A 21,806-nucleotide genomic window follows, 5' to 3' on the forward strand; every position below is an offset into this window, starting at 1 on the left:
TAGTTAATGAAAACAGGACAGAACATTTAGAAGCCTATCTATGTTGAATACCACCTATTAGTATGGAACATTAAAGCAAGATTTAAAAAACCTGGACAGGGCAGCATGGATCAGATATGAAGCCATGCTCACATAAGGCAAGAGCGAGTAGACTAAAGCTTATTCCTTGAGTGTGACTGCAGAGGACAAATGTCTATAAAATGACTGACAAGGCTTGCAGAAAAATGATTCACTCTGTCTCATAACAGGAACCAGACAGTTGTCAGACAGGTTTAATATACAGAGAAAGTACTTTGGTATACCCTTCAAATTCAGTTTCATCTTTTATTAAAACACAAGTCCAGAGGATAAGACTTACATAAGCCTAGCAGGCTACAAATACAAGACCACAAAAGACACCACTTTTTATTTATGCAGAAACAACAACCAGAAGACTTCCTAGCCAGACTGGGGTTGAATCTAATAGAGTATATGTAAGAATTTAGCCCTGAAACCACACTCACTTCCATGTGTAGGCAGTGGGGGGTGCCTGGCAGCTACTTCTATCTTATGTCCCTGCTTCTGCTTTCTAAGGCTAGTAATAGGATGCACATAAATTACTTCAATTCCTACTATTGGGGAAAAAGTTTTTAGTATTTGCTTAAATATAAGCAACTGAAAAACACATACAAGCTTTCCTTCACACAATATTGATCTTTCTCTCCGAAGACCTATGCCATCATTTTTCACATGGAATATTGCAAAATTTTCTTTTGTTTATTTGAAATAGACAGATGATGGGATGCTTGCTAAGGATAACTGTTCTTCTAAAGTCTGAGACAATCTTTTCACTAAGTTGGAGAATATGTAAATGCAGCCTAATGAAATAACTTAGAAGTTGCCCAGTTATCTCAGTGTTTTTACATTCTGAAATACTTCAGAAAACCACGACCAGACATTCAGAATAAAAGATGAATATTAAGGAGTGCATTTTCAATGGATTTGTAAATTAAAGATTAAAACTTATCAAGTTTGCATGTAAGAAAATGTTTCTGCATGAAAATACAAAACGTTTAGATACATGAAATACCTAAAAAGAAATATTCAGAACACACAAACTTCTGGTAGCATTCTCATATTTTATTTCAATTAATCCACACAGACGTAAGTTACATGAGTTTCTGTCAGAAACCTATTTCAACAAATGGTGAGGTTCCTGTTTAAACGTGATCATTGAAGGGACATAGATTTAGCAAGTGCTTCTTGTCTCAATTCTATTTTCAAGACAATACATTGCAGGTGACAACTGAAGCCATCTTGTATGAGTTCAGAAACTGGCCGCTCATTGAAACCATAAGATGGTTCATATCAGTTCAAGTCCCTTGCACATGCTTGCTTCCTCCCTGTAAAAGACATTTTATTTGCAGTCAGCATCCTGCATACACAGAAGAGGTAACTGGCCTAAGGCTGAGCTTTTGGTGGGTTTGGGGTTTTTTTGTTTGTTTTGTTTTCAGGTAAAGAATACATTTAACTTCAGATACAGAAGGCAACCCATCCACTAACATCCGATAATCCCTTTTACACTACATACCTGGAGATCAACCAGTTTCCAAGGAACGCTTTTCACTGAAGACGTTTATCACATATGTCCATAAAGAACCAGACTTGAAAACCTGAAAAAGTAAGCAAGATTTACAGGAAACTGATACAAAGGCTTGGATAGCATAATAATCAGATGACAGATCAAAGCCCACCTATAAGCTATTAATGAAGCTGATTTACTAGCTTCCTGAAGGGCGTATCATGGTTATGTTCCTCTCAGCATGATCCAAAGAAGAGTTTCAACCTCATCTCTGGGTTTGAGAGAGAACTTTTATACCCCTCTGTGTTGGCCACTTAAGACACTGCCAGACTTAAGAGGGCAAAGCATAAAAGGGGAATAGATTAGAGCATGATTTTTTAAAATTATTATTAACTAAGATGATCTGAACTTGCAGTTTACTCAAAAGAGGTATTAAAAATTGCTTGAAATTTGTGAAATTGTCAGAAAGCAATTTTAGAAGCATTTGCAATTGTCATTAGACAGGAGCACACTTACCTTCTAGCAGAAGGTATATGGTCCTAAGAAGTCCTGAGCATTGCTTCAAATTTGGGTTTGATCATCCACATTTAGAATATTTCAAACAGGAAATTGCTAAGTGGGGCCTCTAAAAAAAAAATGCAAACTTTAAAATCATAATATACTTTATATTGTCCTATTACAGACCTTTTTAAAGCCTCTATTATACAGAGTTGCTATTATGTTGAATTAACTGCTCTCAAGGTCATACTCTACAAAGTTCATTTTCAAATCTCAGCCAAGTGCAAAAAGTAGCCAATGGTTCAATCTATTGAAGATTGCTTTAATAAGTCTTTTAACACCTTTAAAAATATACTACTAATCATAAACATTGTTGTTTTTTTTTTTAGCCTAAATTGCTTTCAGTGTTGACACCATCCTTAAACAAGCTGTAGATTTCTAGATTTAAGAGACTGATCTTTACCAGGTAATGTATTGCTGCACTTTTCCTACTTACATATATACCTTGTAGCAAAGGATGCACAGCGCTCAACCAAAAGGTATATCAAGTTACTGTTGCAGACATACTGGAAGTCCGGGCCAAAAGCCTATGCAACCAGTGACTTTTCCTTGTTTGAAAAGTTACCGAGTCCGTTTGAACGTGACTGCCTACAGCATTTGGAACCCTGAACACTGCAGGTCATGACTATTTTTTGTGATGCAGCTTATAAAAAAACCCAACCTAAACCAATGCACTGAAACAGATTTATATGAAAGTAAAAAGTATAGACAAATACTTCATCTCACAGTAATGCAGACCAGCACTGTCAGGTAAGTTTGTCTGCAAATGGCAGGAAGTCTCATATTCACAGCCCTCTGTCTCTGACATCCCAAACCTCATCTAATCAGCCCTAGACTGAGAGATGCGGTCAGGTCAATGTGCCCCCTTACCTATGGGCGGTCAAAGGCACGACTCCAGATCCCCAGCGCGCCCCGCTGGCAAGGCCTACTACGCCGTGCCTGTTGCTCACACCGGGCGCGGCCGCCCAGCGGACAAAGCCTTCGGGGCCATCTGACAGCCCTGCCGGTGCCATGGGACGCTTCCTGCTGCCTTAGTCCCTCCGCACTGCGGGGGGTACAGAGAGAGAAGTCAGCCCGGACAGTGAGGGGGGCCGGGGAAGGGAGGGAGCGGGACCGCTTGTGCCTCACGACAGGATGCAGGGCGGAGAGGAAGGCTCCGCACTGGGTTTTTGTGAGGGAAAGCTGCTCTATCCCCCTGTGTTGACTCCCCGAAGCACCGCCAGGCTCCGAGAGGGCAAGATGTGAAGGGAAGACCCCAGCGAGGACCACCCCTTCGCCCGCCCGTCAGAACCCGGCGCTCCCGCAGCCGCCTTACCACAGCGACGGGCGGCAAGGAAAGGGCGAGAGGGGCCCCCTCCGGGCCTTAAATCGGGTCCTGCCGCTCCCGCGAGACCCGCTGGGGAGGGCGCCGCTGCCTATTGGCGGAGCTGGAGCACGTGATGTCTTGAGAGTGGGCAGGGGGTGGTGTTTGGAGTTCCGTGTGGGTGTCGCGGCAGTCGGCCCTGTGCCGGTGCTCCGGGCAGCATCCGAGGGGAGCGGTTGCTGTGCTGTGTAAGGAGACGGCTCCTTCCCCTGAACCGCTGCTGTCGGAGGTGGGGAGGCGGCCTTGTGCTTCAGTGAGGAGAGTCCCGCTGGCTCAGTCGCTCTCCTTGCGGCGGTCAGTCGCGGGCGGACCCGCGGCCTGGGTCATGGCAAGGCGCTAATCTTCTCTGGGACATAATTGTCGCTCTTTGCCCAGGCCGAACTTCAGGGAGCAGGAGGTCTTTAACACAGAGAAACAAAACCGTCTTCGGTGTGAAGTAGCAGCTGTGTGACGGTTTTGAGGAGCTAAATACTTCTGATCTCTGTCTAAACTCGAATTGAGCCCTGCTTTAGGAGGTTTAGGGTCTGTGTGTAAGGACACAGAAGTAAGCATCAGCGCTAATACCCTTGCTGATGCTACAGCACATGCAGCTCGCTCTAGAACACGCCTGCCATTCACAGGTGGAACCAGGCCTGTTATCCTGCAAGTTAGTGCACAACATGGGTACAAAACAGCTAGTGCGCTACCTCAGCTGAGATATGCTGCCTGTCTGGAGATAATACTATGAGGTTTTAGGGTGAGTACAAGCAGATTAGCATAGACTGGGAATTAGTAATTTGTAGCACAGAGACTTTGAATGTTGCCCAGCAAAGCTGGTAGGAACCACAACATCTACATTCCTGTGCAGTTCTGAATTCAATAAAAGTCCCTGTTTCACAGAGAGTTGGATGCTGGTAATTCACATGGCTTCTTGCCTCCATGAGAATCAGTGTGTATTGGCTCACACAGAGTTGCTACAAACAAAGTAACACCCTTAAGTTGTGTAGAAAGAAAATAACAGGTTGGCCCATTACCTCTGAGGTTTTCTGAACCCTGTGTTTACCTTACCCTCAGCAGATATAAACTGATCTGGTTCAGCCTGCAACAGTTACATAGTTAGAATCAAGTGATAGGTCTAGAAACTGTTTCTTAAGTGCTTCTATTTACTTCTTCTAATTCTGAGTTCTTAAAACATTGTTGCAATTGTAACCCCTGCTCCAGTAAGTTCATTGCGACTTCATCAGGGTGCAAAGGCTGTGCTGGGGCTCTAGGCAAGTCACTCAATGGATACGAACTTCACATTATTTCCAGTGGGGTTCTCTGAAATGATAATTTTCTACACTTAGACACATAAGTCAGATCAGTCCTGTCTTGTAATGTAGCCAAAAAGACTAATTGACGTCCAACCTTTACATTTTCACTATGTGTGCTGGGGGGAAGTATGTCGTGCTCAGTTTCTTCTTTTCCAGCGCAGAATGTAAACAGGCACCTCTGTTAGCACAGCAAGCCAGTGATCAGTATCCATCCTAGATGAGAACTTTAATCATTCAGATAAAACCCTACTCCTTTTTCTTCCCCTGCACAAGCTTTCTTCTGTCTTCCCCATACAGACTTTGCATTGTTTGCCTTCTCTCTGGCTCCATGAAGCTTACTTTCTTGTCTGACAGTGGCACAACTTCAAGAGGGGGAATGCAGAGGCCACCTGACCTGTCTGTCCCTTCCCAAACCTACCCTGTAGAATAAATCACTGCCCTAGCAAGGGTCAGATGTGGATTTGATCCTCTGTACACGCAGGTAGCATTCTTCTGTTCCCTGGGCAAGTGCTGTAACCATTGAGTTACTATCTACAAGGCTGCAGACAGATCTGCTGCTTCTGTGTTTTGTTGGAGGGAAAGGGCTGCCTCTAATTTTAGCATGTACAAACTTCTCAGCTGGGCTCTGAGTCTGCCCCCAACTCTGTGTATCTTGGGGATTTATGGGAAAACCCACATTTACTGTGGGGTCCAAGCACAGCTTAATTTTGAGATGGATCCTGGATGTTAACCAGGAGAGATGCAGGTCTGGTTGTGAACAGAATTTACAGGAACTTCAGTTATCATGGGAACTTGAATAGTGAACATATGGAAAGGGAGAGGTAGTATGGGAAGCTTTTACAAGAACTACACTTAAGAATCAGATACTTTAGGTGGCACCTTTGTTCCACACTGGTCACCTCATGATGAAGAAGCCTTTGCTTCTTTTCAGTGTGCAAAGTTGGCAGGTTCTACACATGTCCAGGGAAAACTCAGTCACCTGGTCAACCATGCCAGCAGATGTTGGGTCTGTTTACATTAGGGCATTCCTGGTTCAGACAATCATGGAGAAGAATCTGGAGACCCATTTTGAGATTAGCTATGTGGCAGCTGGGTGCCTTAATTATTTTGTGAATTTAGTGTTGAGCTTTTTAAGGAGTCTGTGGTGATCTGACCATAGCTGTTCAAATCTTGTAGAATGGTGCTCTAATCAACCAAGTCTGTCTTTGTGGGATGCATGAACTGAATCTCAAAGTCACTGGTCTGATACCTCTTGTAACTGACATTTGTTTAAAAGCATCATGTCAGGTTCACCACGATGCACAGCTGTCATTACCGTTTCACTTAAATTTCACTGTCTTTCTCCACACCTGACATGAAGGAAAACCAAGCAAGTAAAACCTTGATGTGACCATCAGCCTCTGCAGTTGGATAACACTATCTGTCTGCATTAAATCATTGGCAGGTTTGGGACCTTACAATGTAACAGCCTTTTTTACAATGTAGCAGCCTTTTTTGTTGTTGGTTTTGGTTTTGGTTTTTTGGTTTTTTTTTTTTTTAACGTGATTAGAACTTTGAGATGGCAATGTGATAATGTAATAAAAATGTAATTGGATTAATTTACACCACAATTTACATAAAATGAAATGGCTATTTTAAATTCATGCTGAAAATAGACTAAATGCCACTTACAGCCTGTCTGCTGTCAAAATACTGTTTCTATTTTGTCATCAGAGTGTATGGTAGTTAAAATTAGAGCCTGTGGAATAGAACAAAAATAATAAATAAAATCTTTGAGGAAGAAGAGGAGGGCAAGCCAGAATTGTTGTTTCCTTTCCAGAGGCAGAAATACCAGTACATTTCTGTCAGAAACTGAAGTTTTCCGTTATTTGTGCTCAGTGAGTCTCTTCTTACTTGATAAATTACTTACATGGCGAAAAATTTTGGTTGCCTCTTTCTAGCCAATGTGTATGATTAGAACTTAAATAGTATCTTTCCAACTGAAAGCACATTTTGCATAAGAAAAATGTTAGTAAAGTTTTCTAGTGAACTCCCCTTGCTGAATAAAATACCTGAGAAAGAGGCCACTCTCCAAGCTTCTACCTTACAAAAATTTGGGAATATTTTTGGTTGAGTAGTGAGTGTCAGGGGAAGGTAATGCTATGTAAACTGCTGAAGCAATGCACAGGAGTTCTCTTATTGCCACTGTTCAAAACTCCAAATACTTCTTTTTTTTTTAAACACAATTAAGCAGGAAGAAAAAGCCAGGAGTGAGATATTATGAGATAATCACATACCATTATGGAGCATCAAACTGACTTTAAAGGCCTCAACTGCCTTTACGTAGAATAGACTGTTTCATGTTTATCGCTGTATAACTGTATTACTATATATTAGCCCCTCCTACCTATTAATTCTTAAAAAAAAACAAAAACAAACAACAAAACCCTGACATAAATGTGTTTGCATCTCTTTTATTCTGCAGCCCTCCAGCTTTCAAATCTGATGTCTGCCCCCCAAAAAACCCCCAAAGTTAGATGCTGTAAATGTGTTTTGTTTTCTTCTGCAAAATAGCAGTTTCTGAGAATTTGCTGTTGTTAGAGTTCTAAAGATAAAAATTTACTGTATTTTAAATCAAGAGCATTAATTTCATAGAATCATAGGATAGTTACGGTAATTTGTAAAAATGTTGGGTAGGGGTTGCTTTGAAGCTGACAGTCTTAAAGAATAGTGATTCCAAAGTTGGGGTTTGGTTTTTTAGACTAAGGGGGCCCCACATTTGTGGGAAGGCTCCCTACATTTTTTATGGATTGCCATGAATTTTTTAGGGACTGCAATTTGCTCTTCCAGTTATAATTTCATGTGTAAATAGAGTGGCTTCCATGGACCTGCTGTGAGCAACGCACTACAGCCTCAGCCTGTGGACTGCAAGTTGGCATCTGGCCTTCTGCTAAAGCTCCCAACCTGTTCTGCACTGGGGGCCAAGCTTCATGGAAAATCCTTAGTCCTCATGCTTGTGTCTGCATATTGGCCATTCTGTTAAAGGCATACTGGTATTTTTGTAAAGCATAATTTAATGTGACTACAAGATGTAAAAAAATTGTGTAAGATTCTAAACATCCATTGTTGGCGCTGAAAGCATTTTGGATATAGAAATTCTTTTTCTTCTTATATATTCTCCCACCTTCTGGAAAACCTGAGTATTGTTATAACTGCCTTTTCCATTAAAATGTCCCTTTAATTGCCTGGAAATTTATCTTAAATTTGATTCTGTTCCAAACACTTGTTCAGCAAAACTGATGATTACCTATTTCTGGACCAGAGTTTATTACAAGAAAAACATAAATGAACCCTCTGTGGAATTTTCCAAGATTTTTGGAGAGGAAGTGCAATATCCTCTTTGTGGCACAACATGGACAGATGTTCGAGTCCCAGTTTTGCTACTAACTTTACTGTGTAACTTTGGACAAGTTGCTAAATTTCTGCTGCCTGTTTTCTTGCTTTGTAAAAGAAGCTAATATTAACTTGCCACCCACAATCTGACAAGTCTGAGAGAATGTTTGCAAAGTACTCTGAGAAGGTCAGGTGGAAAATGTTATGGAAGTCCAAGCCTCTGCTAGCCAAAGAGGATATTTACAATAGCTTCCTATTTTATGTAGTGAAATAAAAATGTTATAGTGTATAACCAGATGAAACCAAGTCTGATCTAAAGTTAAATGCAGGAGGCATTTTTTGACCTTTCAACAGAAATTATATAAGCACTGTTTGGTTATAAATAGTCTTTTGTTTTCCTTCTCTTTGTCTAACACTCAAACACAGGGTTAGTTGTTTGTTATGAAGAGATAGGGCAATGTTTTAGAGTGGAAACAATTGTTCACTGTTCTTACTCATACAGTCCCTATAATGTTTGTAACTAGCATTTGCTGCTTTTCTTAGCACTTTTTATCTTCAAAATGCTACAGAAACAAACTTTCTAGGCCTGAAAATGACAACATGGAGAGAAAACCAAAACACTCACCAACCCATTCCAAGTGTGAAGTTTCTGTCTTCTTTCCTGGTTCGATACAGGTTTGAAGAGTAAAAAGCCAGTGCTTAACTATGGCTGAACTGGCACATAAACACTGGTGCATTATTTCTTTTTTTTATTATGATTCTTCAGCAATAAGTCATGAAATGTGTCCACTCTTAAATTACAGTATTTTTATTAGCACTAAGGATAATTATACTGAATTCTTCACAGAATTATGTATGTGAGCATATTTCCAAGTATGCTTGTTTTCAACATTTGTCATTCCCTCGAACAGACAATAAATGGTTAACTAATAGCAATTTAATTTTATGTTAAAAAAAAAAAAAAAAGGAAGTTTAACGAACAGAAACCACCTGAAGCTTTATCCTGAAGTGAAGTAATTGGTATCAGTAAGAAAGCAAAGGTATGAAAGTACCACTTGCCTTTTCCTTATTTTTTCATTTAACTACTTTGTGTGATTTCGCTGGGGTTCATATTATATGAATGATGTGCTTGACATTAAAATATATGTGAGGTAAATGGCTTTATTAGTTACTACATTTTTTTTCATTTGATTTTTTAATCACCTTTCAAACCCTTTCATTTGCTTCATAACTTTTCACTGACAGCAAGTATGATTCTCTACAGTGAATTGGAATAAATGAGCTGCAGCAAAGAGTACACCATTAGGCTTCCGGAATAAAAGGAATCTGAGTTTAAAACCCAGCTGTTGTGCAGTACTCTGCAGGCTGCTTAAAAATGTACCAGAGACCAATCGGCCTTGATTGCTTCAGAACTGAGGCTGAGGGTGGCCAGTCCAGAAATGACACCTCGGCTTAACTCCCATTTACCTCAGCTACGTACAGAGAAAACCTATGATGTCATGTATCATCCAGTCTCAGAATTTAAGCAAATTAAACACTTGGGATCTAATTCACACATAATGCAGGACCATGAACTGAATAGAACTATTCCAAAGATATTTTTTTTCTCAGTGTTACATATGATGCCCCTTTTACATAGCAATTTATGCATTTATGAAGCAGTTTAGCAGCCCTGATGCCTTCAGCTCATAATGTCCAAAAAATCTTTCTCCACCCTGTATTTCAAATGTCTGCAAAGATTTAATATAACTAATCCAACTTACTGAGGAAAGAAATTCTGTTTCTGTGACAACTCCATGTTGAGTTTCATTGCTGAAACTGTCAACAGAAGGATGCCAAATAATGTCAGATTTGATACGTTTTCATGAAGTAGGCACTTGTCTGCAATGAGCTGGAACGAGGCCACTTACCTAACAGCATTCAGGAATTTATCTTTAGATGCTACTGCCTATGTCAGATTTCTATTAGTAATCATAGACCTTCCCTTGAAATTGAATAAATAAAGAAAGGAATAAAACACTGTCTTCAGAAAGTTTGCTGTAAATAAAGCCTATGGGGCCAGGCTGTATAGGCTGAAACTATTGTATTCTAGCATCATGAAGTAAAAAGTGTAGCCAAGCACTGCCATGCTCCCAGGTGTTGTGAGGGGCAGGGGTGTCTGTAGAAATGTTAGCAGTTCTCTCTTCCTCTGAATGGTTTCCTTAGCATTGCAGAGGAACAAAAAATGGGCCTTCTGCTGAGAGCAGCAACACCTGCTAAGGAAATGGGAAATTCAAAGATGAATCATTGCCTTAGCTGAACTTCATTCTTTCTTCCCTCAGCGATTTGCTGTGTGGCCTCAAGTTAGCTATTTAAGAACCTTGTGCCTATTATCACGTCTGTAAATTTAATACACTCCTACTGCTCTGCCCTGAAGAAAGGCATGGGCCTTGACTTATTTGTGCTTGAAGAGGGTCTGAGATTATCACATTAACGGTGTTGTATGAATGCACTTTGGCACTAAGGTGTGTGGTGTGGACACGGTCCCAAGCCAGTATTTGTGAAGACAAGTGCTGTCTGCATGAATGGCAATACAAAACACCTTCTGTGGGCGTAAGTGCCATTCCAGCCTACTGCTCGGGGGTTTGTAGTGCCTGGGTTCCTGCGTACCCCAGATTAGGAGGAGAGATCGTGTCCTAGGTTACAGTGCTGCTGGCACTGCCACACGTCCGTGTGGCCTTGCTTGGGCTCTGCCTTCCTGTCCCTTACCTGCCCCCTGCCCATTTGACTTAACGAGCACCGAACCCGAGTTTTGCAGCCCTGTGGCTGTTCCCGGCCCGGTGACTGAAGCGCCCTGCTCCCCGGAGCGCCCGTCCCCCACTCCGCGCCCCTTCCTCCCAGCAGCGCATTGGCTGCGGCGGCAGCGCCCCGCCGGGGTGCCCGGGGCCGGGCACTGCCGCTGACCTTCCCTGCCTGGCACTGTCAGAGCGGATCAGCGGGCGCGGCGCTGCAATGGAGCGGAGAGCGGCAGCCGCCGGGAGAGGAGGAGGAGGAGGAGGAGGAGGAAGGGAGAGATTAGTGCGGTACCGGCTGGCGCAGAGGCGCGGCTGAGCGCTCCAGCGGGAGCCCGGGGCCCTGCGGACCGTGCGAGAGCCAGAGGCGGAAGGAGCGGAGATGCGGCTGCTCCCGCCGCTCTGCTGAATCTCCCGGTCACTCGCCCGGAGGAGGGAGGAAGGGAAGCTCCGTCCTCCTCGCCGCTCGGCGGGTGCAAAGGGTGCCTGTGCTGTCCCCACCTCTTGCTTTTATCCCAGCCCCGGAGCAGAAGGCGCCGCCGCCCCCTCTGCCTTCCTGCGCTTTTCCCACCATGAGCGGGGCTGTTTTCACCTTATAAAGATGGCGGTGCGGGATCGCTGCAACCTTTAGACTAATGACCGTCAGAAACATCGCCTCCATCTGTAATATGGTGAGTGCTGGCGGGCCGGGGGGTGGGGGCCGCACGCAGCCCCTCCGGCGGCAGGCCCGACCGGGGCCGGCGGGGGGGCTCCCCCCAGGGGCGCCAGGCGAAGGAAGCGACCGCATCCCTGCCCCCGGCGGCGGGGGAGCCGTGCAGGCTGCGCAGGGACGTGCCTGGGATCGAGTTGGAGATGTCCCGAGGAGTTTCCTCGGAGCAGCTCGGGAATGGGCCGGGGAGGGACGGGAGATGCTGAGCCGGTGCGGGGCCCTCCGGAGCAGGGCTGGCCCCAGCCGATGCGCGTTGCAGACGGAGCCACAGCCCGCCGTTCCTCCTCCTGCCCTTCCTCCTGCCCCGGTAATGCTGCGAAAGAACCCCAGAACTGGGCTTTGAATCTACATTAAATCAGTGACCCCATTTAACAATCTCAGGGAGGCACGCTGCGGTCTCAGGGAGCCAGGAGCTTCCCAGGTTACACAGAAACCGAGGATGTTTAGATGTCTGATTGCACGCTTTAGGATCCTGATGCTAAGTACCTGTTCTAGGAAGTCTTGGCTTTAGATCTAACAGGATTTAGCTCGCACTGCATGCCACTCACAGAGGACTACTGTTTGTTAAGCACTTTTGAATCACTTAACTTTATCTAAATCAGACTAGGCAACTAGGAAGAAATAAGTAAACTTTATTATTTTGTTTGTTATCTTCAGATTTTGCCACTTTCCTTTCCAGGAACACTTGAAAGGACACTTTCTGCATTGTTCTTGGGTGTAATTTTAACCCTAGCAAACTTGGAGCATCTGATTGGGTTTAGATTTTGGAAACCTGTTAGTGGGGAAAGGGAGAACTCAAACTTTGTCTGTCAAAGGTTTATTAATACAGTGAGGTAGTCATAAACTTGCCAAAGAAATAGGTGTGTGCTAAGCACCCCAATGCAACCAGAAGAGAAACCTATTTCTGCACATTTTGTTGTTTTAGTCTGTATTTTTGCCCCTTATTGCCAGGTTCTTCAAGAGCAGCTAGACGCAGTTGCCAGCTTCCTTCCATGTGGTGCCCCAGCATGCCTTCTGCTTGCCACACGTTCATGGGCTATGGAGGATGGAGCTTACTTCTAGGCTAAGGCAGCAGGCACAGCCCCAGAGGCCCTGTTCCTCCGTGGTCATCAGCAGTGATCTGGAGGATGGATTGCAAATTGTTGCCTGCCCCCCTTCCACTTGTCCATGCTTCCACTTAAGCAGGCTTGCACTTTTGTCCCAACCAGATGGCCAGAGCATCCCACACATAGTTTTGACTTAAGCCTCAGTCCTCCCTTTGAAGTGCCTGCTCTGAAATGCAGAGATGGAGGGTTGGATTTGGCGTTAAAAAGACTTACTATGATATCTAGACTTGGGATAAAATAATCTGTGTGTTCACCTTTTGTCACCAACAATAAGTAGTTTTCTAAACTTTTCGTTATTCTTAATAATTCCCAGCCCTGCAGACCAGTGAGCCAGGGACACTGCACATAAAGGCTTAAGAAACAGTGCAGGACTGAATAGAAGACCTGGGCAAGCTCACCTGCCTTCTGAGGCAGGCTCCAGATTTTATTGCTGATGAATGGTGTGTGTACTGCACAAGGGAGCACCACATGAAGGGGAGCTGGAGCCTCTTATATGGCTGTAAGACTTCAGTATTGGCATAAAGTACTAGGAACTCCATGATTTTTCTCATGCATTTCAGACAGGTGTACTTGCATTCAGTATACTTCTCCCAAAGACTGAACGGATTCAGAGCAAAACTGATGAGGTTGTTCTAATTGTATGCTGCTCAGCTGTTGTTGCTAGCATATCCTGCAACAGTACCATCTGAGACTGAAGGGAAGAATTAGAGCCTCAGGCAGAAAAGGCATACAAGAGCTCATAATTCAAAGCAGGTCTAGCTAGTGGTACCAGTACTGCAACAGAAGGTGAAGTTGGTTTAATGGTAATGATGTTTTAAAGCTACATATTCCTTGGGGTATGCGTACTTAGCTTTTAGTGATGTTGTGTTGTGCTGGTCACATTTAGACTTTTCTGGATAATCCACAGAGACTGGGAGTTCTTCTAGAAAAAAAAAAAAAAAGGAAAAAAAAAAAAAAAAGAAAAGTCAGAAAGCTACAGGAATTTGGGGCTGTCAGGGAAACATAAGTTCTTGGAAGTATTGGCAGCACTGCATCATGGCTTCTCCACAAATGAGTCTGCTTAGATAAGGTGGTGGACTTGGACTCACTTGTCTGGAGGAGGAGCTATGACAACCATATATAAGAACGGGACCATATATAAGAATGGGGCATTGGAAGGTTAGAGGTATATAAGAAAATCTTTTACCTGTATAGAACCTGAATATTTGCAGTGCTAGTTTGATTTCTGGCATGTATAAGTCTACCAAAGACATTAATTCCCAGATCTTCTTCCTGCACTACTTGCAATTTGTGGACTAAGAAATGGGCATAATTCTTAGGTAATATAGTATATTTTGATAAATTATGCTGCATGATGGTATGGTTCTAAGTTTTTTAAGCTGGTAGAACACAGCAATATTGTTCCTTATATTTTTTCCATTCCAGTTCCACTTGAGAGTGTTCAGAGCTGGTTTTTGTGTTCAGTTTATTTTATTATTGGGGTTTTTTTACTTTTGCAAAAAGAAAATGATGCTTGCTTGATTTTCTTGGAGGGAGGAAGGAGAGACAGAGGGAGGAATTGGTCCTGAAGTACTTGCCCTGCTCTGAATGCAACACAGATTATGTTTTCAGTGATAGTCCTTTCTTGACAAAGTTTTTGTGTTTGTTTGCTCAAGTACTTTCATGTCCTGAAGGGGAAGAATAGATGAAATTTAGCTGAATGAATTTAGCTTAAGGAAGCCTGGCTAGTCATCATTTTAGGATGTGTGTTTGCTATTTAATTGACTGCCTGAGATCTAGTATCTCAGGTTGCAATTTTGGCCTCCTGAAGATGGTAGAGGTTCAGTCTTCTCCAAGATCAAAACAACTGAAACAAGGAAGCCAGCAACAGCATTTAATTTGCTTGCAAAAGAGATCTAGTACTGTATATTCACTGTGTAAGCTCTCACATGCTCAGGCAGACACAGTGAGAGCTAATCAGTAAGAAAGAATGTTTGGTGCAAACTTTCCACTTGGCACATTTATTTATAGTTAATATTCAAATGCACAACTTTCTAGAATTAAAGAAAATTCCTCTGTTGCCTTTTACCAGATCCCCCTCCCCCAGTTATGATAGCAACAGGACTAGTTATTATGCACTGTTTTGTTTAATGAGACCAGCGAGCTGAAACTTGTTCTGCTGGGGTGGAGGTGATGAAGGCAACTGTGACCAAAGGAATCTGAGGGACTTTCGTGTGGGCACAGTGGCCAACCTCTCTGAAAAGGGAGGTCTATTCCCCAGGGTTCCTCTTACTTGCCTTTCAGACACTGTGAGAGTTCATCCAGTCTGTCTGCACATCACGTTCACCACAGAAGGAGGCACAAAATAGGCAATCATCAGCTTTTATGTAGGACAGGTATGGTAGAAGTGAAGAAGCATAAGATACACGGAAGAAACCCTGTTTGAGGGAATACCAACACTCAGTGCCATGTAGCCCTCCAGTAGACACAACCTATAGATTGTTTCTGTGAGATAACTTGATGGGTCAAGTGCAAACTTCTGGTTCAAAGGTAGATAGGCATGCTGGCATTTTAAGATTGCTGCTTACTGAAATCCTCTGCAGCATGTTTCTCTGTTGATAAGCTTTTGGTACAGCCTGAAGTTCTGAGTTAACCTCATGCTGCAGCTGTGGTCTAGGGATATTACTGTTGTGTACAGTGAAGGGCATCTAACCATTTCAGAATGTATTGACATACATATTTACAGAGATGGCTAACAAGCTCTGCAGACCATATTTCTCTTAAATACCTTTTAATGTTCTGCTGAGAACAGGTATTAACCCCCCTAGGCATAATTTTGTGATAGTATTTCAAATAATCCGATCAGCACTTCAGAGTGTTCTGGCAGTTTAATAAAGGGAACACTCCGAACGCATTCAGATCACTTCTAATAAAAGGTATCGTCTGAGGTACCTCACAGTTGCCAACACATCCAAAGGGGTTATCATGCACTAGTTGCATAGAAGATATGCAAAACAGGACAATTGATGAATACAGTGTGTGGTTTACAGTGTGTTTCTTTTAAATACTTACTGTCTTTGGCTTCAAGTTGCTGAATTAATAGCAAATCAGTGGTTTTGCTAAATACCTTAATAAAGGCACCTCCTAATTATAGCTCTGAAAGGCTGAGTGAGTCTGAATTGTAGAGGAGATGGGACTAAAAGAAGACTCTGGAACCTGATTAACTGTGTGGTGGGAAAGTGCCACACAGGAGCTGAGATTCTGATAGGCTTGAAAAGCCACAGTCAGAGCCATAAATCATGGCCAGTCAGAGAAGCAGGCAACAAAGTCTCTTCTGATCTTCCTTTAGCCTCAAAACACTGTCTGTGGCTGGCTGGTAGATACACTCACATGCATTTATGCATGTTATATACTGTAAACACCATAGTATATCAGTATTTCTGCTTTCATCTCCTCCCTCATGGCTCCATTATAAACATATTCTTGGGTATGCCCAGCCTTTGCAGAGAACGTTGCTGTGTTGATGGTTTCAAGCTAGCTATTACTGGATATTGTGTTTTGCGGTTATTTAATGTGATTTCACAATGAATGACTTAGTAAGAGTTGCATTCAAACTGTCCTAGGACAATAAAGTCTCCAACTGTACACTGGCATTCCAGTTGATAAACCTGTGTTATTTCTGAGGTACCTCTGCGAAACGTGAAGGTTTCCAAGGGGTAGTGACTACATCATCTCTCTAGGCAGCCTATCCCAGTTCTTCAATGTCCTCATGACTAGGATGTTTCCAAAGTTTTACCCAAATATATATCACTGTCATTTGAGCTTAGTACTTCCCATCCTGTCCACCTTTGAGATCAAGAACAGTCTGGTTCCTTTCTGTAGCAAACTATGTACTTGAGAATATTGTCATGCCTTGCCTCAGCCTGTTCTGTCTTATGCAACACAACCTGGTTCAGCCTTTTTTACAGGTCATTTTTCTCTGGAGTTGTGATTTTCCTTTTGACTGCCTTCTTTTGGATTCTCTCCAGTTATCTTCATCTTTCTTGAAACCTGGCACCCAAACCTGCTTGTGAGGTCCTCTATGAAGTGTTACCAGTGAGAAGTTAAACAAGGAAGTTTAAGAACTTTGTAGACTCCAGTCTGTAGGAATTTCATTATGTTGTCAACATTTGCTGTTGTGTTTCTTTGAAATAGCACTGCATAGCTGATGCTTATTCATCTTACACTGCACTATAGTTTCTAAACTATTTCCTCTCCTCTCCTATCATTAATACCATAGTCAGCTGTTTCCCATTCTGTGCATGTACAGATGACTCTTCTCTTGATGTGCAGAATCTTGCACTTGTCTCTACTTTTTAGAGCACTTCTCTAAAAGAAAAAACCTGTGAAAAATTGGCTGTCAAAAATAATTTTGAATTCTAAGCCTGTCCTGCAAACTGCAGCCCTCATGGCTCATGTTATATTGAGATTTAATGAAGACGTTCTTTCTTCTGCCTCCAGGTTATCAAAGAGTACTCCAGCTGGTGCAGCTGTGATGAAGTCTAGAAGGTGCCTTGCCTTTAGAATGCAGCATGTATGCAGTCTGGGTGGCCCAGCCAAAAAATGTTATTGAAGAAATTATAGTCTGTAAGCAAACCTCAGTCTTTATTTCACTTGTGAAGCCATCTTGAAGTTATGTGTTCTGAAGAAGGAAACTGGCCAAAACAAAAAAATGGCTTTGCTACTTGTTCCAGCAAAAGCCTGAGTGCCACTAGTCCAAGAATTATCAAACCGGGAATAGAGACAGACTCATGAGAGAATAGAGAGTTGCATTTCGGTGAAGCTTGTCTAATCCTGGAAATTTTAAAAGTCAGTATTTTAAACTAATTGCTAATAGGTTTAGATACCACGTTTGCAACACGTCACTAGAACCTCCCTTCCAGTACTTGATTGCTTTGTGCTTTGAGAAAACCAAGGGGTTTTTAAGCTATATAAGACTGAGTGCCGTAAACATTTTGTCCAAGATTTTAAATTGTGGGAATCGCCGGGAGACGAGCTCATCAGATGATGACCAACAAGTCTCGTTTATTGCTAAGCAGATGGATACTTATATACCTTGCTTGCATGTTTATAGTTTGGTTACAGAGAGATTATTGGCTTATAGCTTTTACATGTTACAAGATCATTGGTTTATAGCTTCTACATTTTTGCAGCTACACCGTGCATCCCCCCACCATCCTCCTTCTCATGCACTTATCACTTAGTGGCCTTGGCTGTGATTGGTCATAGTATGTTGCTGTTTGCCGGTGTCCTTCATTTCCTCATTATCTGGCCTGAGAGGTTTGCACCATGTTCTACACAGATGTCTTGTTTCAGCTCGTTGATGGGAATGTGACCTTTTGACCTTTTTCGACAAGCCAATCCTCCACATTAAATAAGTGGTTCAGAATGTCAGGCCTCTCAATTTTTATCTGTTTCTTGGTAACCATACAGTGAAGAGCTAAAGTTATTTATGGTATATATAATACTTAGATCTGTGATAAGAGGTAGTTTACTGCATCCAGCAAAAACAAATTAGACACCTGCTTTTAAACTCTTGTAATCTGCTTCGATGATCAGGAACTGTTTGGGGAAAAAAAATTAAATCTTTTATTGTTTCTATGATCCCCTACATTTTTCGTAGCATCCTCTCTTTCCCCTTTTATCTTGCGGGAGCAAAGAGCCAAAATAGCTCTGCTGCAGAAACAGTAAAACATTTCTTTGCAGAACAGGAAAAAGCTAATCTGGTTGAGTTCAGCCATCTTGTGGGACTTACACTTTAAAAGTCACAGAAACATTTCAGGTTTGACATTTAGTATCTATGAGTTTGGAAGAAGTGTGGTTCAGCTATTCCAATTACTCGCATTACCTCTCTGAAAGTTGAGATTGTCCTTGAGGATAGTCAAGGTCCAACACTGAGGAAAGGTAATGTGTCTGTTGAAAGCAGTTGCATATATACTGCATGGTATGATATTGCTCGCTTTTCTCTTACTCTCATTTCCTTTGTTTTGCTTCTGGGAGCTAATTTTGGATTTTATTTGCAGTTGTTTCCTCTCTTTTGAGTTATCTAGCACTGCCAGTTGTTGGCCAGGAGGTCTTTCACATCTTTCTTTATCTTCCTTTTCCCTTCCCTCCCATATGCTGTGCCTTCCAAAATCCTGAAACTCTGGCTTCCTGGCCCTGAAGCCATTTCTATTTTTATTCTAATTTCTCTTCTACCAGCCTAGACGTCATCCTTAGTTTGTCTTAAGTCTTCATTTTCCCACTTCAGGAAACAACTCTATTTCTAGTACACTGCTCTCACTTTCCCTCAATACTAAGAAAAAAGGGTCTAATTCACAGCTGTATATGATCTGAAGCTCTTCTGTGTTTCTGTTTATTAACCTATTTTAACAGGTTTTCAACAGGTCACCTACAAAAAGTTCTGATTTCTTTACTGCACTCATTTACTTTAAATAAAGTACATGCATATTTCTCAAAAGTTAGTGTCGATATTTACAGTTCTATCACACTAGTCTAGTCTAATCTGATTTCTTGTTTGCAGTATTATTTATATTAGCTCTGTTCCATTTCTCGTCCTCCATAGGATAATTGTATTTAGGTTATTTTGCTACATGTGACTTAATGGTCTAATCTGATGTGGGTTTTTTTCCCTGCATTGTTAGTTTGTTTACGTTCTAAAATGAAAAGGAATGGGAGACTTTTTTGACTTAATCTGTTTCATGTGATGCAAAGCACAAATTAAACTCTTAGCAACACTATCAGAAATTTCATCTGAAAAGAAAACTGGCAGTCTTATCCATTAGAAGGCCCAGAGCAAAACAACACAAGGGAAAAATACAGGTCATATCGCCAGAATATCTTTGAAGCAATGCTATGGTTGAAATCTTGGCTTAGCCTGAATTGACCCATGCTTGAATATGTCTTCAAATCTGTCTTTGCTATTTTATAAGGACTCAATACTGCTTGTTGAATTAAGTGGTAAAACTTCAGAGGAGGCAGGGTTCACCAACACCACAGAATACATATTAGGAGTTCCCACATTGACCTAGTTCTCATTCTCATAAGGTCTGGCCACCTCAGTCACTTTGTTGTATTTCTTTCATTAGCGGATTCTTCTAAGGAGCCAGTCTTCTTTATTGTCTCTGTACCGTGATATGAATTTATTTCATGGTCATTGACTTAAGTGGTCTCTCCTCATTTCAGGCTCTGTGGCTGCACTGCCACTCTTGCTGGGTTTTTTTGGTGAAACTACAGTAGATTCAGCTGCGGTAGGATATTTCTCCTAGCAGAAGCACAGGACTCTTTATAAAACCATAGAGAATGGATTGCATTTAAATTGTCTGAGTGGGGTTTCACCTCAGAAGTGACCAAAATGACTTGCTGGAAGTGGGAATAAGCACAGCCATACTTATAAAACCATATTAAATAGTCATGGTTGATTTTTGCTGTAGGCTATCAGGTTTTCCATATTATATATGGTCGGTTTAAACTGAGTTCTGAACCGCCTTTAGCAGATTTCTAATAACATCATATTTCCAGTTTAAACCTGGCTTGGTTATACAGTTTCTGGTGTACTTTGGTTAGAAAATTTCCAATCATTTCTTCTGCCATCAGGTCAACTGCTTCTTGAGGAGACACTAGGCAAAACATATATATGTCATGTGGCATGGTTTGAGTTTACTAAGTAGTCTGTCTACGTTGTTTTTAAATCCATGTCAGAGATGTGTTCTACTTTGAAGTATTTGATCTCTGTACCTTTTACCTGTTTTCCTACACTTCTTTTTGCTGCAAATTAAACAGTGTCTTTTTGGAGACCTTAAAATAAACCAGACTGAAATGGCCTTTGATATAAGAAGCCACAACTTGCAATGAAGTCCATGGGAGTTATGTCAGTTTAACTAAAGACTGAATTTAGCATCTCTCTTTTATTGGGAAACTGGCATACAGTGTTTCATTTTGTATTTGCTGCAGCTAAGGCCAGGTTTTGGAGAGGTAAAGCTTTATGGTGAGCTGTTACTAAGTATATGTTGTTTCAACAACATGCACTTTGGAAATTTCCAGGCATTGTATAGATTTTATATGGAGATCAGTTAGTGCACGTCATGGATTTGTTTGGTTCTCAGTGATAATTTTGTTTGGTAAATCCCGATTCTTGCTCTTTCTCACAATATTGATAAGACAATTTAAATGCTAGAAAGGGTTTGCAAACCATCTGGCATCCTCTGAAGTAAGAAACCCTGGCCCTGGAGGAAAGGCAAATGAGTAATGGAAGAGCAGCTAGTTAGCAGAGCACTTGCATTCTACTTGTCTAACAACATATGCTAGCCTGTAGTTTATGAAAGAGTAGGAGGTTGCTTTTTAGAGATAGTATTTTCTATGAATTCTAGAGAATTATTTTCAGTGTGGAAGATACTTCCTGCAAAGCTGGAAAAACACCCATTTCATTCTTATGCTTGGGAACTTGGCTGGAATGCCAGAAGTGTAATCGAAGAAAATGTTTGCTTTGATCTGAACGCTGTGCAATGAGTATGAATTTGAAGATAGCTTTCTTGAGAAACTGCATTAATTTTCATGTTTTACTTTCATCAGACAAGGTTTTGAGGGTAAGAGTGGCTGTTTGCTTCACTATTAATATCAGATAGGCAAATGTCTACCAGTTTCTTCCCTCTCGGGAAACGGAAAGCTTTGCTGAATCTATGTATCTTTGGCAAGGCTGACTTTCCAAGCAAAGAAAGTAATCTTCATATGGAACTTGCATAATTATCACACTGTCATCCCCATTGAAAGGTATCCAATAATTGCTTTGTATAGCTCATTACTTTTTTACAGATTTCTTACTGAGGGTTAGCAGAGGATAATAACACATCCCTTTAGCTTTGCATGGAGCATTCTGCAGGTAAAGTACTTCAGTCTCAAAGGAAATGTCTGGGAAATCACACACTTGGTCTGAGCAATGAGCTCTGTGTGTGTGTGAGAGAGAGAAAGAGACTGGAAAGAGATCTGATGTGGGGATATGAAATACAAAATCTTGGAGCTTTTCTGGAAGCTGACAGCTTGGAGGAGCTGCTTTACCT

General features: G+C 41.9%; 1 protein-coding gene, 1 long non-coding RNA gene and 1 other non-coding gene across 4 annotated transcripts in view; 1 reads left to right on the forward strand and 2 right to left on the reverse strand.

Annotated features, from left to right (window-relative positions):
• Positions 1–1,098: 1,098 nt before the first annotated feature.
• On the reverse strand, positions 1,099–3,520 carry LOC136007379 (uncharacterized). Of its 2 annotated transcripts, XR_010609671.1 has the most exons (5): positions 3,435–3,520; positions 2,990–3,164; positions 2,078–2,186; positions 1,571–1,652; positions 1,099–1,382 (listed from the first exon to the last, which is right to left on the reverse strand). It is a non-coding gene; the product is annotated as an uncharacterized LOC136007379 (long non-coding RNA). The 2 variants fall into 2 exon arrangements; XR_010609670.1 differs by lacking the exon at positions 3,435–3,520 and having other exon boundaries at positions 2,990–3,428.
• LOC136007477 (small nucleolar RNA SNORA26) lies at positions 1,787–1,904 on the reverse strand. The gene has a single exon (XR_010609728.1). It is a non-coding gene; the product is annotated as a small nucleolar RNA SNORA26 (small nucleolar RNA).
• A 7,536-nt stretch (positions 3,521–11,056) lies between the features above and the next one.
• USP46 (ubiquitin specific peptidase 46) overlaps positions 11,057–21,806 on the forward strand; it is a 42,856-nt gene continuing 32,106 nt past the window's right edge. Inside the window, exon 1 of the mRNA XM_065697386.1 lies at positions 11,057–11,588. Coding sequence (XP_065553458.1) covers positions 11,553–11,588 — 36 coding nt within the window. The 5' untranslated portion in view covers positions 11,057–11,552. The remainder of the gene's footprint in view (positions 11,589–21,806) is intronic.

Source organism: Lathamus discolor, chromosome 1 (genome assembly GCF_037157495.1).
Source record: "Lathamus discolor isolate bLatDis1 chromosome 1, bLatDis1.hap1, whole genome shotgun sequence".
Classification (NCBI taxonomy): Eukaryota; Metazoa; Chordata; class Aves; order Psittaciformes; family Psittacidae; genus Lathamus; species Lathamus discolor.